Source organism: Artemia franciscana, chromosome 10 (assembly GCF_032884065.1).
Source record: "Artemia franciscana chromosome 10, ASM3288406v1, whole genome shotgun sequence".
Lineage (NCBI taxonomy): Eukaryota > Metazoa > Arthropoda > Branchiopoda > Anostraca > Artemiidae > Artemia > Artemia franciscana.
This window is the reverse complement of record NC_088872.1, coordinates 25596144-25613500: the sequence shown is the minus strand read 5'-3', so window position 1 is coordinate 25613500 and position 17357 is coordinate 25596144. Positions and strand designations below refer to the sequence as shown.

The following is a 17357-nucleotide window of genomic DNA, read 5'->3' as shown; positions in this document are numbered from 1 at the left end:
TTCGGATACTCATAATCCTTCTCATGCGTTTTTTTTTATCGCTCTCTCTTTTCTTTTGGTCAGTATTTTTCGTCAATTCTAAACCAGGAATCTATTTGCAAAGGTTGCCAACTTGTCAAAACACAAAGACAAAGGGGGCGTAGTACGAAATTCTGAGAAAAACTGAAAAATTTTGAAGGTTGATCGTACCTGAAGCCCCCCCCCCTTCCATCCCTCCGGCGTGCGTGCCTGATAAGAAAGTGCGTTTTGTGTGATTATTTAGTCGTATTCTCAAGTTTTAAAACCAGCTTTTTTCCATTAAAAATTATCTTAATGATTGGCTAAGGGCGGAAGGGTGTACCCTAAATAATAGAAAAGTTGTTTATAAGAATGTGTTTGTCCTAATTAGAGATTAATAACGCGTGAGATTAAATCGCAAATCGTGTCCATCTAACCTAGCTCTACCCGTTACCGTTGATTGCCTACCGTTTTACCCGAAGCAGCAAGGATTAACTCAAGTGTAAATTGCTATTCTACTTTTATATCAGTTTTGTTTTGTCAATAAGTCGTAACTTACTAATATTTTCTAGTTATGGAGCAGAGTAAGGAAGACACGTTACGGAAAAGTAAAATTCCTGTACCAAGGATTACCAGATCCGCATCTTTTGCCTGCGATACGCGTTTGCATTCTACGCCTAAGCAGAATGAAAAGCAGCAGCGCTCTGTGAGTGTCTTTTTACATAATTGCAACAAGTGTACAATAATAAAAAGCTAGCTGGACAATATAAGTAATGTCTTCCTTTATTCTTGGAAAATGTATTAATTTTTCTGAGAAAAGAGAACATTAACCATTTTCGGTCGTTTCGCCGGAAAATTTTCTTCTGTCTAGGCAGTATATTCATGTTAGTTTTCTTTGACGAAGTAAACGTTAGTGTTTCCTGTTAGATATTTGGACTGTTTACTTTTCTTCTGTTTGGATCTGTAAAACTTTATCATTCTTATTTAGTCTGGCAAATATTACTGTTTCTATTCGAAATCTAGTTGTACACTAAACATAACTATGATTAAATCCAAATGAATTGTTATGAAAAGCGACAAATATAATTCATATTTAGTGCCCGTTTTATTAGGGAAGCAGAAAATTGAAAGATGGCTTATTCAATCGGAAATTGAAATTGCTGGGGCTCTTTAAGGGTTGAAGTTCATCAGAGGGCCCCTTTGTGCCCTGTTTTGCCCCTAGTCACCTGCAAAACCCTCATGGCATCAGATTGACTTTGAGAGACCCGCATCACTCAGAATGATCGAAAGGCTCAAACACGTTACTTCAAGGGAAGGGGCATGGGATCCATGCAGCCCCAAGGACATGGACTCTAGACTATGAAAGTTATCCTCTTCACACATGCATTTTATTAGAAAAAACGGGTATGTTCCGCCTTGTTAAAACTAAAGTGCAAAGAATTTAAAATTGTAAGATTGGAGGTAAAAACTTGACCCTTAACTTCTCTATCCTCTTCCTCCGTTGCAAATTTTTGGGCTGTGAGGTAGGCATGTTGTATCTTCTTTAAACCAGGATCATACAAAGATTCTCCATGTCAAAGTAAAAACGAGCTGAGTCGAAGCTGCGAAGTTGCTCGATGCAAAAATGTTGGAAGTCATAACACAGCAGAAAACCAGCCAAGACGAAGATGTGGAACGTTGATGGATCGGAACATAATTGATATAAATATAAGCTGCAAGGTGCTTTAAGGGTAAAAGAAGCTAAGTTCTGACTCTATGCGAAAACGAGTCTGATTTGTCCTGAAGTCCTGATTTGATGCAACATTGAGCTAAGTGTATTGTCGTTTTTTCACATGTTGATTAGTTCCAAAATTATGTTTTGTTTGAATTAAGTGGCTAAAATTAAAGCTAATTTATGCTTTATTCTATGTTAATACAGTTTGGCTTGGAGTTAAGATTTCATAGAGTTCTATTAAAAGTCCTATCCTCTCCGGGAAAAATTTTGCGAAAGCCAATGTACCAAAGCGGGTAAGAGAATTAGAAATTAACAAAACTGAATTATAATAATAGGTTTTATTATAATCCAAATGAAGGCATACAAAACAGTATTCTGAAACAAGTCACAATATAATAATTTAAAACTATTCTCCTTTTCCCTTCCCAAAAAACAGTAGCTCAGGAAAAAAAACAAAAAAAAACACAAACTTGAACTACTGTCCTTTTATTATCACTTCATTAATATATTTTCAAACATGAAAGATCGTCTTTTTTAAAGTCGTCTGGAGGATCCCCGGGAATTCCAGAGCTCAGCTCACAAAATAATTACTTCTTAAATGAGAAAGCTGCTAGAATGTTTGCCACATTCCCCACTCTTAGATTACATTATTGGGCAAGAAGAATATGCGTTTGAGGCCAGCCTTTTTCTATCAAACACCTTATTTCTATGTTTCAATCTATACTTCAATGAATATGTTGATGGTCAGGAAGATGGGAACGGTGTGCTTGTAGCTACTGTGAAACATTTAGTAAAAGAGTATCATGCAGCAATGGTGCAATGAATGCCTGAACATTTACACTCCCACTGCGATTGAGTTTGATCTTTGGCACATGAAGAGACAGCCTGATACCATCTTCGCAGGATATAGGTCATCGTCAGAATTTTGCCCGATTTTTCTAAGATTTTAATAGAATTTCACCATATTATACTGTGATTTTTTCATAATTATTAGTTTAATAACTTCTATAGGTCCAGATAGTTTATGTAGAATTTCGGTAGATCACCTAAATTTGACAGGCGTGGATTCGCCACACCAGTCAAAGTTTACCAGATAATTTTTATGCAGAGCTCTGATAGATGGTTGTAGTAGCTCCCCCACCCACTGGGCACGACCCTGGTCGAAAACATATTCTTTTATTGAGCTATGTGTACCTTTCAGTTCAACTCTCTCGTAATCAGTTGTGAAAGAGCTTTCGGAAAGCTTTCAATACTATGATCTTGAAAAATCATTCTTGATAAAATCACGTTTGAGGGCGCCTTAGGAAACCACGGAAATATCTAAAAATGACCAACGGTTGTTTTACAAATTAACTTGTTTGTAACTCTGACAATGTGCTCATTGTATTTGGTGTAAAATTGGTTTTATAAAAATTTATTTGGGTGGAGAAAAATGCTTTGCCTTACCCCTGTTACCCTGGCGGTTCGTTAAACTGTGCAGCAGAAATCAATAAGCACTTTTATTACTCTCGACTTGTTTCTAGACGCTCTTACAAAGATAAGCAAACCTTTTTAGGTGTATGCTCAGGAATTTCTTTTAAGGGGGGGGGGGGCTTTGAAAAACGACAAATAGGTGAAAACGCAAAATATGGGAAATTATAGCAGTGATTGTAACATTTCGAGGTAGGGTGGCTCGAGAACCCCACCCCTCCTTGTGTATATGCTTGAAGCTAGTGGTCATTTTTCCTAACATTGTGTTTCAGTATCTCATCCCCTCCAAAAAACATGTCTTTATATACTCTTGACTTTATGGACATCAGTGAGCCTGTTCCCCCGTCACTCTCTCAACTATTTAGCCCAAGACCGCCTCTACCTTTCTTCTTAATAGCTAGACAATCAAACTTCAGGGCCTACTTTCTCTGAATATTTTACGTTGGTTAACATGTTCCATTTATATTCAAGCACCCTTCGTTTATCAAGATCAGCATTTATTTTCTGTAGGAGACGGTGCACAGAGAAAAAAAGAAAATAAAGATGTTTCCAGTAACATTAAATAGAGAGTTAAATCATAAAATCTATCAAGAGCTTATTAGCTACAGTACGCGCTTGAAAAACAAATGGGCCTTTTGCGGTACACTACGCTTCATTAAACTTAAAAGTGAAAATATTTTAATGCTTGGCAAATTTAGCCGCCCATATTTTTCCTTTTTTAGGAACTTTGCACATATTTTTATTTATGCTATACCTTTTATATAAATTACTATGTTATGACAAATAATTTCTGAATACCAAGATTAGTTAACGAAATCTGTGTGGCTTAAACAGGGTGCCACGAAGAAACTTAAGGGAAATCCTTACGAGAGGACACGTAAGCAGAAATCTGTTCTCTGTATAAAAACTTGCAAACTATATGAAAATTAAGAAATAGAGTGGACCCCCATAAAAATGGGGGGTTTTATGGAGGAGCTCTTGAAGAATCCCTGCCTCCTCTCTCCTATGCCCGGGCTTGTTGCTGAGTATAATCGTATTAAAAGATTTGGTTTGAAAAAAGTTGAAGTTCAAAGATATGGTATAAAAAAGAAGGAGGCTAAAAGCTATAAAATACGATATTTACTTGTTTAATCGCAAGTCAATTTCCCTTTTCCTACTTACCTGTGTTTCAATTGTTTTGGCTCCGCATCAGCTGCGCCGTACCTGAACTTCATGTTTATTTTCCCTTATCTGAGTGTCAATAGACTAGCCCAGTAGCCCTGTAGGAATGGCGGCAAGCCGTCAACATGGAATGAATCTATTTCCAATCCCTCCTCAAAATTATTTTCTAATGACGGTGCAGATTGTATCACGATTGAGATTGAAGATGATCCCCCAATACGAACCCAAGTCAGCCTTCCTGGCTTCCGAACGGTTTGACGTAGACTGAAAAGAAACAAACCCTTAGCTAGCCCTCCAGAGATATCTCAGAACATTAATGATAATCACGCAAACCAATACCCGAAGTAAAATATACTGTTTCATTCGCCCCTAACATTCGAGGAGTAGTCTTTCAACTCAGAATAAGTATTTTTAAGTCCTATTATATGTAACTTCAACGCTAGCATTAACAAAAATGATGGTGTGGTAGCATTAGAAAATGGAAGCATTAACATTAATAATGCTCTGTTTCAAAGTGAAGCAGATGTGAACAGGCCCTAACTAAAATTCATTGAAAGAACACCATCTTAAATAGAGAAATGGAAACATTACTGAATGGCCGTTTGCAGTGCAAGTCTAGAAATCTCTTGAGATGAGAAGCGTAAGGAGAGTCTGATGAACAATAAAGGTGAATTTGTCTCTATAATTGAAGCTCCTAGATTAGACAAACTTTATGATTCGGGGTTCTCATCTATTAAGATATCCTATGGATTATTCTAAAGAATTAATTGGCCCAATTAAAGCATTCAAGTCTTATCACGTATATTCAAATCACAAAGCTGAAACTAGGCAGTGCTGTAGCAACTGCCTGAGTAAATAGCCATGTGCCTTTCTTGTATTAGTTTTACCTTGACCACTTCGTATTAGTTAAACTCTAAAATATCTTGTACTTTTTTTAGCAGCTCTACTCTCATGCCTCCTGTTTTTTATCTCCACCCAAAAGCCTATAGTATCGCAGGGCAAGGGACTGGGGTGATCAAACAGTTCGTGGTAACGAACTGTAGTAAGGAGCGACCCGGCTCAATAGTAACCGAAACTCTAAAAACGGAATTTTTGTACAAATAATTACATCGAAAGAATTGCATTTTAATACTGATTTTAAATATACAAGTTTCTTCAAGTTTAGTCTTACCCATCAAAAGTTACGAGCCTAAGAAAATTTCCCTTATTTTTAAAAAATAGGGGGAAACACCCCCTAAAAGTAATACAATCTTGACAAAAATCACACCATCAGATTTATCGTATCAGAGAACCCTATTGTAGAAGTTTCAAGCTCCTATCTACAAAAATGTGGAATTTCGCATTTTTTGCCAGAAGACAGAACACGGATGCGTGTTTATTTATTTATTTTTTTTTTTGTTCCAGGGGTGATCGTATCGACTCAGTGGTCCTAGAATGTCGCAAGAGGGCTTATTCTAACGGAAATTAAAATCTCTAGTGCCCTTTTTAAGTGACCAAAAAAAAATGGAGGGCATCTAGGCCCCCTCCCACGCTTATTCTATACCCAAAGTGACCGGATCAAAATTCTAAAATAGCCTTTTTATTCACCATAGTCGAAAAACATAAAAACTATGCCTTTGGGGACGACTTACTCCCCCACAGTCCCCGTGGGAGGGGCTGCAAGTTACAAACTTTGACCGTTGTTTACATATACTAATGGCTATCGGGAAGTGTACAGATGTTTTCAGGGGGATTTTTCAGGTTTGGGGGGGGGAGAATTTGAGGGGGGGGGTTACGTGGGAGGATCTTTCCATGGAGGAATTTGTCATGGAGGAAGAGAATTTCAATGAAGGGGGCTCAGGACTTTCTAACATTATTTAAAAAAAAAACAATGAAAATATAAATATGAAAAAATTTTTCAACTGAAAGTAAGGAGCAGCATTAAAACTTAAAACGAACAGAAATTATTACGCAAATGAGGGGCTCACATCCTCGTAATACCTCGCTCTTTACGCTAAAGTGTTTTTAGTAATTTCGTGTGGAACATGCTTCCAAAAGAGCTGAGATGTAGGAGCTCCCTCGGGTCTTTCAAAAATAATTTAAATAAATATTTAGTTAAAGGTAACTAAATAGTAGTCAATAAGTGAAAGATAAAAAAGAAAGATAAATTAAATTAGATGAAGTTTAGATTTTTTAGTTTATTTAGGTGAGGTAGTTGTACGTCCGGGGAGGGAGGGGGGAACCCTATGATTAAGATTAAAAAAAAAATATATAAGGATGAGGCGTGTGGTTGTGTCGAAGAGTGAAGTGGGGGCTGTACTGCGTGTTAGTGAAGAATCTTTTATGTTTATGGGTCTCAACGTGAGTTTTGTCTCAGAGCAGTGTACTTTAAGTTTAGTTATTTCCTTTTTTTAATTAAACCCGATTGAACCTTGAAAAAAAACTATTTATTCTACGGCTTTTGTGATTCAAGGGTCATTCTAAAGGAATTGGGACTAAATTCAAGTTTTAGTGTAAAGAGCGAGGTATTGACGAGGGGTGAACCCCTCTCATATACGTAACAAAAATATACAAAAATAGAAGTTCGTTACGTAAGTTAATTCGTAAGTAACGTATATTTTTTACTAATGAAAACTTCCGTAAAAAGTTAAAAGTTCTAGCTGCCTTTTTAAGTAATCAAAAAATTGGAGGGCAACTAGGCCTCCTCCCCTGGTTCTTTTTTCTCAAAATCTTCCGATGAAAACTATGAGAAAGCCAATTAGCCAAAAAAAAAATACGCAAAATTCGTTTTAATTATTTATGTGCGGATAGCCAAAATCAAAACATGCATTAATTCAAAAACGTTCAGAAATTAAATATAAAAAACAAGCTTTTTTAACTGATAGTAAGGAGCGACATTAAAACTTAAAACGAACAGAAATTACTACTTATATGAAAGGGGTTTTTCCTCCTCAACGCCCCGCTCTTTACGCTAAAGTTTTTTACTGTTTGAAAAAGTATAGTTAAAAGAAAGAGTCAAACTTTAGCGTAAAGAGCGGGGCGTTGAGGAGGAAAAGTCCTTTTCACATACGGAGTAATTTCTGTTCGTTTTAAGTTTCAATGTCACTCCTTACTTTCAGTTGAAAAAACTTGTTTTTTTTTTTATTTATTTAATTACAATGCCTAAAGTGACTTCCCAGTACGATGCTGGTGATACTTTGTCGTGGTTTGTTGGTATGATGCGGTCCTTTAAAGTCGTCCATATCTTAAACTTGCATATCACTGTTACAGTTTGGTAAACCTAATTGAGGAATTTCCATCTTGTGTTTCAAATCAACAGCATTTTCGACTTATTGTTAAACAATGTTTTTCGCGTCCAAAAGATAAGTATTTCGGATTAATTTCATCCGATATCATTTGTTGGATTTTACTTTACAATAATACTGTTCCAAACGAATGATTAAAAATGATGCAATGGATAGCTAAAATATAACAAGGTCATTACTAGCATGACTAAAAAGAAAATAACAGTGTATTGCAAGACTAATTTCAAGACATAATTTATGGTAAAAATCGCTGATCAATGCCAACAGGATGCCGTACTTTTAAAATACATAGCGTATTCTTGTAATCGTTTTTGTATTTCTCCTTTTTTGCTGATTTGACTAATTTTGCTCCCTTTCCTACGACAAAATAAATTCTGGCACAAGTGCCAGGACAGATAACAGCTCTCCGTTTTATTGAATTCTCATGTTTAAATTTAAATTAGTGCTTTTAATGTTGATATAAAACAAAAATGTACATTTTTTAAGACTGTCATCTCCTGCTATTATCCTTATTATTCAATTAAACTTACTAGGTTGCAGCTACCGCTGCAACCACGATTAGTAGCCTATGCACTTTTTTGACATTATATTGGTTTTAAGATTACACAATTATAAAGTTATAAATTTGAAAAATTAAATATTTGCTCTTTGGCTAGCCTATATCTATTCAAATTCCGATGCTGGTCGGAGTGACACACTTGGTGATACTATTGTTGAGCTCGCGGATGGCATTGTTTAGCTGGGCCTATCTATTGGACGGTCAATACTTGAGACGCGGTGGCTACTGCTTTCTCATTTTCAGAAGTGGTCTTGTTTTACGTATGGCCTTATAGTGGCAAATAAGTGGAAGTTTTACCGTCGTCTGTTGGCCCGAGTGCACAATGCCACGGTTTTGCCTCATTGTCTGTGCCTTTGCCCATTTAGGCGTATTTTTTATGGCTACAGATAGACTGAAATTACGTTCAGTGTACTATAAATATGCAAATTTTTTGCTGTGCTTACCACCATGGCCCAGCAACAGGTATGTTACGTGCTAGTACGGCTTGATTAATCGTAACGAAGCGGTTCTGTCGCAAATTGATCGTTATAATTGTCAGTCACGTCCCATCCTTGGGCCAAGGTTTTACAGCAGTAGTCGGAAATGCTTCTAGTTGTTGTTTTTTGTTGTGTTTGTGTAAGAAAAATTAGTGTCTTGTGTTGTTTTTTGTGCTCCATGTGCTCCATTTTTCACTGATCTGTTTTCATTCGTTATGTAATGACGAAGTATTTACTGAACTTCAAACCGTGTCAAACCACTCCATGTCCTTAACTAAATGTTTTTCTTTGAGTTTCAAATCGAATTTCCTATAAACGTTGATCTGTGACTTCTTATGAATTAGGGGCGTACGTATGGGGATGTTTTGCTGCTTCCCGCGGGACGTCATAATTTTAACAATTTCTTGGATGTTCTGTAAGTTTCATAAAATTTGCTTGTTAATTTGGCTATTTAATTAATTTTGGCTCTCAACATTTTGCCTTTACCGTTGAAATTTATATCTACGTGCCTGTTCTCAAACAGCCTTGTGGGTCTCATTCGGTTGTAAAATTTTTTTTTGCTTACAGGCAAAGTCAATAGTCCCTAAATTTAACGTTTCTCTCACTTATTCTCTCTGGTTTTTGGCGACAGAGATAGACGATATTGACTTGAATTTTGATTGACTTGTATGGAGGATTTTGCCTTGAAATAAACGAATTTCACAAAGTGAATTGGGAAATGTGCTCTTGAATCTTAGGGGCTAGATTTGGATTGCTTCAAATATAATGACTTTGATTATTGTTTTTATTTTTGTATAAAAGCAGTATAGCAGTAAGTATTCGAAATATGAGCTTACCTTGAGAAATGTTATCAGTTTCTGGTAATTATAAACGACTGAGAACCGTAAATTGACAAAGATTATAGCGAATTGTATTTACTGTTGCCTGGAAATGAAATTATATATTTTAAGAGCACTGAGGTATCTCCAGTAATATCCTTTCAAATGCTTGAAATACAATTGATTTCTTGAATTTACAACAGGTCGTCAATAATTTTGGGCCTTCGGTACCAAATTTGGTGCTTTTTTAGATCTAAATTCGGGGTCACTGTTTACTGATTTAAGGATCCTAAGGAATATAAAGTCGGGGTCGCAGTGAGCTAATCCTGGTACCCTTTGAAAACAAGCGAATAAATTAGATGACTTGATCGTGTCTTCCTATGTTTAAGGTAGGGCAGCCATCGATACTTTCGAGCAAAATAAATTTTAGTTCTGATGACTAACATGTTTAATTATTGTGGGCGGATATTCTAGAGACACAGACAAATTTTTATCCCCTATTTTATCCTATACACGTAATATACCCTCCACACGTAAATATTCTCTAGACAATTCAATCCCTGTGTAAATTTACCCAGGGGAATTACCCTTAACAATTCCACGTGTAAAATTGAGACGTAAAGGAGAAAGTAAAATTCCCCCAGTGCATAATTTCCTCTGACAAGTTCACCCCCTGGAAACTTCCCTCTCCATGGAAAATTCTCCCGTGAAAAAACCTCTAGCAGAAAATTCGTCCCCCTCCCACCCTAAAATGTATGCATGCTTCCGAATAACAAATACTATGCGTAAATAATGGGCAAATTTTGTAACTTCAAGACCTTTCCCCTGGGGCTGTGGGGGGCATGTTATATCCAAAGGGATAGTTGTTGGGCCTTTTAACTATGATTGACAAAATGGCTATCTCAAAATTTTGGTCGGACGGTTTTGGGAAAAAAGGGGTGGGGAGGGGACCTAGTTGTCCTCTAATCTGTTTGGTCACTTGAAAAGAAGTAGTACATTATATAATAGTACATTAAATAAACAAGTGGTACATTATATAAAGATTTAGTGAAATTAAGAGGAAAAAGTGTCAACATAATATTTTGGATAATCTCAGCCCTATTCCTCCTTGTATATATACCTGGCCATTAGATGGTCTTACTTCTTATTTTTCTCCAAGAACATTGAGTGCTCCTAAAGAAACAATAGTTTTAAGTAAACGTGTTTTGCGAAAAAAAAAGTCCTTTTTCCATTTTCTTACCTACTTTTTCATCTTTATGCAATTTTCTTCTCTTTAGTTTATGATTATTTTTCAATTTCTTCAACTATGTCCGCTGAGCTCTCTGGTTTTAAGAAACGAATTTCTGGTTTTAAGTCTAATTAAACAAAACGAATGTGTTAAGTGGATCCTGTAAACTAGAGTTACCATTATTAGATGTAATAGAATACTATATTCTAAAATTTGAAATGTTAACATATATTAATTGAGATATATTAAAGAGATACATTATAAATATATTAGATCCTGCACATTTACCTTTTTGACAGTTTTGAACCTATCACCATCTGTCTAATCATCAGTACGAAATTACTGGTAGACACTGCACTCATCAAAATGTGTTGCGGAGTTTTGGCTCTGATTGAGCTGAAATTTCAGTAGAAGAAACCAATTTAATGCGAGTAACGAACTATAAAATAAAGTTATGGAAAACATTAAGTGCGTTGGGGGGGGGGGTTAAGTTGTCGTACAATAAAGCCAAAACTATGTTCTGCGACTGCGTAAAACTGAGACCAACTATCAGAAGAAAGTTCTCATTTCTCAAGATTAGTTAACAGCTGAAACTTGCACCTTAACTTTGAGCTTTGAGTTTCGTTTAGGCCTTTGGTATTTTCTGCAATATGAATTAAATGTTTCTATAATCCTGTTACACCTATGTTGAAACAATCTTGAAATAGGCTTTACTATTACAATGCATTTTAAAACACAATAAGCAAATTGAACCACCATCTAAAAAATGGTAATTATCCTTTACCATGAAAGTTAAACAGTATCGTGTTTGATGATATAATCATCGTTGTTGTAAGAGGCTTTTTTGGGGGATGAGTTGGATGTGGTTTATACAACTGCCAGGAAGTGCGTTTAAGGTCAAACTTTTTCCTGGGGTGTTGTTTAAACCAGCCACAGGAACGGGGAGAATATTTCTCCTGTTTTCTAGTGAATTAAAACTGTAGCTCTGGAGTAACAGTAAATTGAATGCATTAATCACTAGGATTATTATTGATGGCAAGTATTTATGAAATCACAGTCAATGACTCATCAATGAAATCATCATTAACTCTTGAATCAATTAGAACTAGAAAAAAATTAAAGGACTTCACTTCTCTTCTCAGTAAAATAAAGAGTAGGTTAAGAAGGATTTTATTAATCACTCTTACTAAGTTGGTCTCTATCATTAAATGGATGTTGCAAAATTCTTCTAATTTAAATATCCCTATTATTGAAATGGTTTACTATCGTAGTGAGTCAAACGAAACTATATTTCTATATTTATGTTACTTTTTTGAAATTAGTCTTAGCTTTGTTTGTTTTTATCATTTTCTATATCTCTTTAATTTTGCCACTCCAATGTCTTCAGGACATATATTTGTTCTTCTATGAGGTATGCTATACTTCAGCTTACCGGACTTCAAAGAACCAGCGCGTATATTCTTTTTACATAAGATCTATAATTTTTTTTTATGTCTTAATATCTGATTTATTGTTTCATATATTTTTGTTTTCAAACTAAAGCGTTTTTTCTTGTGTTCTTTCTTACAACTCCTGACTTTAAACCTAATTTCTAAATACTTTAAAGGTGAAAGGGGGAAGGGGGTCTTTGAGCCAATCTCTTATAGACATGTATAAAATTATATGACTTGTGTACCCTATTTCGGAAAAGATCAGTTTTGGTGAATCAGCTAATATTTGCAGGTAGCTACAAGAACTAACATAAACTCAATATTAACTAAAATATCTCTTTTTGTTTCTCATTGGACAGTAGAACATTGTGTTTCTCTAGATAATATTCTGAGAATGTACATGAAACAGAGGAATGTCTAAGCCTTTTAAGCTCTTCAACGGTGAAAATTCAGAAATATCCTCAACTCGTTTCATCATTTTTGAAAAAAGTGTCAGACTTGTCAATTGATTTTGGACATGACAATATATCTATGTTAAGATACCTCATACTTATCTGTGATTAAATAAAAAAACAAGTTTTTTTAACTCAAAGTAAGGAGCGACATTAAAACTTAAAACGAACAGAAATTAATCCGTATATGAAAGGGGCTGTTCCCTCTTCAACGCCCCGCTCTTTACACTGAAGCTTGACTCTTTCTCTCAAATCTACTTTTTTAAAAAGTAGTCTTTTTTACTTCAATCTTTTGGCTACTTAAAAAGCCAACTAGAACTTTTGATTTTTTACGAACGTTTTTATAAGTAAAAAATCTGCATAACTTACGAATTAACTTACGTAACGAACTTCTATATTCGTATATTTTTATTACGTATATGAGGGGGTTTGCCCCCTCTTTAATACATTGCTCTTTACACTAAAGCTTAAATTCCGTCCCAATTCATTAAGAATGACGCCTGAATCACAAAGGCCGTAGAATAAATAGTTGAAATTACTGAAAATACTTTAGCGTAAAGAGCAGGTATTTAGGAGGAGATGAACCCCTTGTATGCGTAATAATTTCTGTTCGTTTTGTTTTAATGCTGCTCATTACTTTCAGTTGAAAAAACTTTCTCATATTTATTTTTTCATTGTTTCTTGTTTTAAACAATGCTAGAAAATCCTGCGCCCCCTTCATGTAAATTCCCTCCTTTCATAACAAATTGCTCCATTGAAAGATCCTCCCACGTAACCCCCTCCCTAACCAAGAAAAAATTCCCCTGAAAACATCTGTACACTTTCCAATAACCATCACTATATGTAAATACCGGTCAAAGTTTGTAACTTGCAGCCCCTCCCCCGGGGACTGTGCGGGAGTAAGCTGTCCCCAAAGACATAGTTATTAGACTTTTCGACTGGGCTGAACAAAATGGCTATCTCAAAATTTTGACCCGTTGACTTTGGGAAAAATGAACGTGGGAGGGGTCTAGGTGCCCTCCAATTTTTTGGTTACTGAAAAGGGCACTAGAACTTTTAATCTCCGTAAGAGCGATCCCTCTCGGAACATTCTAGGACCACTGTGTCGATACGATCACCCTTGGGAAAAAAAACAACAACAAAAAAACAAATAAACACGCACCCGTGATTGGTCTTCTGGCAAAACTACGAAATTCTCATTTTTGTAGATAGGAGCTTGAAAAATCTACAGTAGGGTTCTCTGATAGGCTGAATACGATGATGTGATTTTCGTTAAGATTCTATGACTTTTAGGGGGTGTTGCTCCCTATTTTCCAAAATAAGGCAAATTTTCTCAGGTTCGCAACTTTTGATGAGTACGACTAAATTTGATGAAACATATATATTTAAAATCAGCATAAAAATCCAATTTTTTTGATGTATCAATTAGTATCAAAATTCCATTTTTTAGAGTTTCGTTTACTATTGAGCCGGGTCGCTCCTTACTATCGTTCGTTACCACGAACTGTTTGATACACTGTGCGAGGACTCGTTTAGGATTTAAAAATCGTCCAATTTACTTCATTGGAAGGATTTTAACTTTGAAATTCAACGGCTGTAGTAACGGCTGCAACTAATTAAAGAGCAAACCACAGCCCATAGTAACCAAAAAAAGAAAACAAAACAAAAAAAAACGTGTTTTGAATTGACGGAAACCAACTTTTGGGTATTTTGAAATTGTTCATTTGTTTTGTACTCCACGGATACCTGCGGTCGTTTAATAAAATACGGTTAAGTTTTTCTAAAAGCTCTTATTATATGAAAAACGGTTATATGTTTCTCCGTTAGCATTTAATATTTTACCAAAATTGAGGGAACTTCTTGTGAACTGGATGAGAAACGCATACATTTTTGTGTTCCTATATAATGTCACAAATGCTACGAAGTTGAAGACGCATATAATTTCAATAAAGGTTATGTTAATACCGATGTAGTTCAAATAGTTATATTTCGTCTTAGGATTTTGAGTATCTGTGATTGCTTATCCTCTCATGATTATAAGGGATATCTCTTTTTTTGCAACCGATAACTGTCTGAAAAAATAGATTCTTATTATTCACTTTTATTTTCTTTGTTCTTTATTTCTTCTTTTTTGTGATGTTTAAAGCTTTAAGCCTCCTTTTATGTAGGGAATGGTGGCAAACTTGTCGCCCAACCTCGCGGCATGGAACAAACCCCCACATTGCAAATCAGGATATAAATTCGCTGTACTAACACGGGCTAAAATGGGCGGGAAAATCGCTTTACTTGAGGTTCAATTTGAAACGAAATTCTCTGTAACAATCAAATTACCTCCTTTTTTCAGTCTGTTCCTGCAATGGGGAATAGCAGTGAAATGAAGAAATCTGATGACGTCTGCCATTCCTATTTGAGCAAGTGGACTAAAGAGGTAATGATTTTTCTGTCACCAAATCCAGGATCATCAAATTCCTTTGGATAAAAAGAAAATTGTTGAATAAGAGGAAGAGGATTATAGTACTATAATCCTACCTTTCTGGCCGGAAATTACAGTTCAGATAGATATGTGTGTGTGTGTTTTTTTTTCTTCTTTATAAATGTTGGTGTCCCAGACGGATCCATTGTGTATTTTTCTTTTTATTTTTAATATTCGTTGATGAAATTCATGGTTGTTTATAAGGAAATAGTGCTGTAATATTGTTTGCAGATGCTATGGTATTGAATGATACATTGAATCATTTACTGCATTTCTGAAAAATTCATCTCTAGCGATGAACCGTTGGTTTCATATAATGAGCTAGTGCCCCCACTGGATAGTCCCCCTCACTAGATAAGCCCTTGACTTGGGGCCTATTCTGAAATATATAAATTTATATAATTCGGCACGGTGAATGAGGCTCACACGTATCATTTGCAACGTCTGTCCTGATTGTTATCGGGCCATCTCCAAGGATTTGTCAAACATATTACAGGCAAACTAAAAAAAGCTGCCTAAAAATTTTCTTTGACTAGTTTACCTGTTTTGCGTTGCTGTGATCTCAAAAGCAAGGAAATTCAAGAAAAATCCTTCCCCTGAAAATTCCTCACTACTAAAACTCCTCCTCCACGGAAGATTCCCCCCGTGAAAATGTATCCTTGAAAATTCTTCCCATTGTCAATTCCCCCTGACACTTCCCACTCCCCAACAGAAAATCCCTCTCCGAAACCCCCCCATTAATTCCCCTCCCCCCTGTAAAATTTTTCTCAAATATAAAGTAACGACAGTGCTTATAAATTTGAAAAATAATAAATAGAATACCAAATCAATAAAACTGTTGAATATGAAATTCAGATAAGTTCTGAAGTACGTTAGATAGAACAATTCATAATTAATTATACTTTAATTGTGAACATCCATAAAATGTGAATAATATAACGGGAAGGGACTGCAACTATTTGCGTTGAGGGGTCTTTAATTTAGTCAGCGCGAAAAGTATTAAAAGAGCCTTGGGGGAGGCGGAAAAAAATCTATACCAAAGATCTTCACAAGAGTGTATTCAACAACTTCTTGAAGTTTCTTGACAATTGGTCGGATGACAGGGAACAATGCATGCTTGGATTCTGGTGTTAGGGATAACATAGTAAAGAGCTATACCCGTCTCAGAGTATCCGAAATTTTTAAAAAGGAGAGGGAAAGACAAGTCAGAAATTAAGGAAGAAGATATGCTAAGTTTGTATCATTCTCAACTCGATAACTTTCAAAAGAACTATGTGTCTCTCATGGGTTTTTTTTTTCTGGCCTCGTCAAATAGAACGAATAATTGTAGAAAGCTGGAGGTGACTCTTTTGATTGCTAATTAAAAGTCTTTGTGGGGTTTTTAAATGACAAAAGCCATCGCAGGGTAACAACCAGTAGTGTTGCCCTGTACGCCTACAGGGAATCGGATTGGAATTTGAAGACGGATATTTGAATCAAAACTATTTCAAAGTCTGGAAAATATGCCTTCAGGGGGTCATGTTTTCTGTACAAATGCGTTTTTACATCAAAAGTCTCGAAGACTCACGTATATATGTTTCATTTTCACCAAGTTTGGTGTTTGAGGACTTTTGATCTGATGTATAAATCTGTTTAATTATAAATCTGAAACTAATATTGAAATCAGAATTTTAAAATCAAAACACATTAAGTAGGTATTCATAATTCCAAAATAGCAAGTTGGATGTACCAACAAATTTGGACTCTTGCTGGATGGGAGAGGACAAGGACGTAAAATTATGCTAACATCCTATTTAAAACACATGCTTTATAGGGGGGGGGGTATTCCTCCCCCAATAATTTGGAAAAACTATAATTTATTAAGCAGTTTCAAAACTGTTGCTCGTTTTAAGTGTCAACTTTGCTCTTTACTTCGAGCAGATATTTTTTTTATTAATCCATGCTCGTTTTTAATATAAAGAAAATGCGGAAAAACAGGGGTTCATTATACTTCATAATTTGTTCCTCATTAATGTTTTCCAAATTTATTGCCTTTGCAACCTTATCATCAAGTAAAGAGATGAGCCCAGTTAATGACAAACTTGAAAAAATTTTCCATGCTTTCTATTTCCCTAAAATTGCACAGTTCAAATTGGTTTCCCTGATACTTAAGGTACTTTTGCTTACAAAAATCTTATCAGTTCGAGATTAGATTAGAAAGTAGATATATAGCGACTCTAATTCCCTGAATAAAAAAGAAATCAATGAAAAAGAAAATAAGGCTTAGTGTTTTTTTTTTATAATAATATCAGTACT

General features: G+C 35.4%; 1 protein-coding gene across 3 annotated transcripts in view; it reads left to right on the top strand.

Annotated features, from left to right (window-relative positions):
* Positions 1-17357, top strand: part of LOC136031975 (protein quick-to-court-like) — a 45504-nt gene that overhangs the window by 693 nt on the left and 27454 nt on the right. For all 3 annotated transcript variants that reach the window (XM_065712006.1, XM_065712008.1, XM_065712007.1), the window contains exons 2-3: positions 570-703; positions 14934-15017. In XM_065712006.1, coding sequence (XP_065568078.1) covers positions 572-703; positions 14934-15017 — 216 coding nt within the window. In that variant the 5' untranslated portion in view covers positions 570-571. The remainder of the gene's footprint in view (positions 1-569; positions 704-14933; positions 15018-17357) is intronic.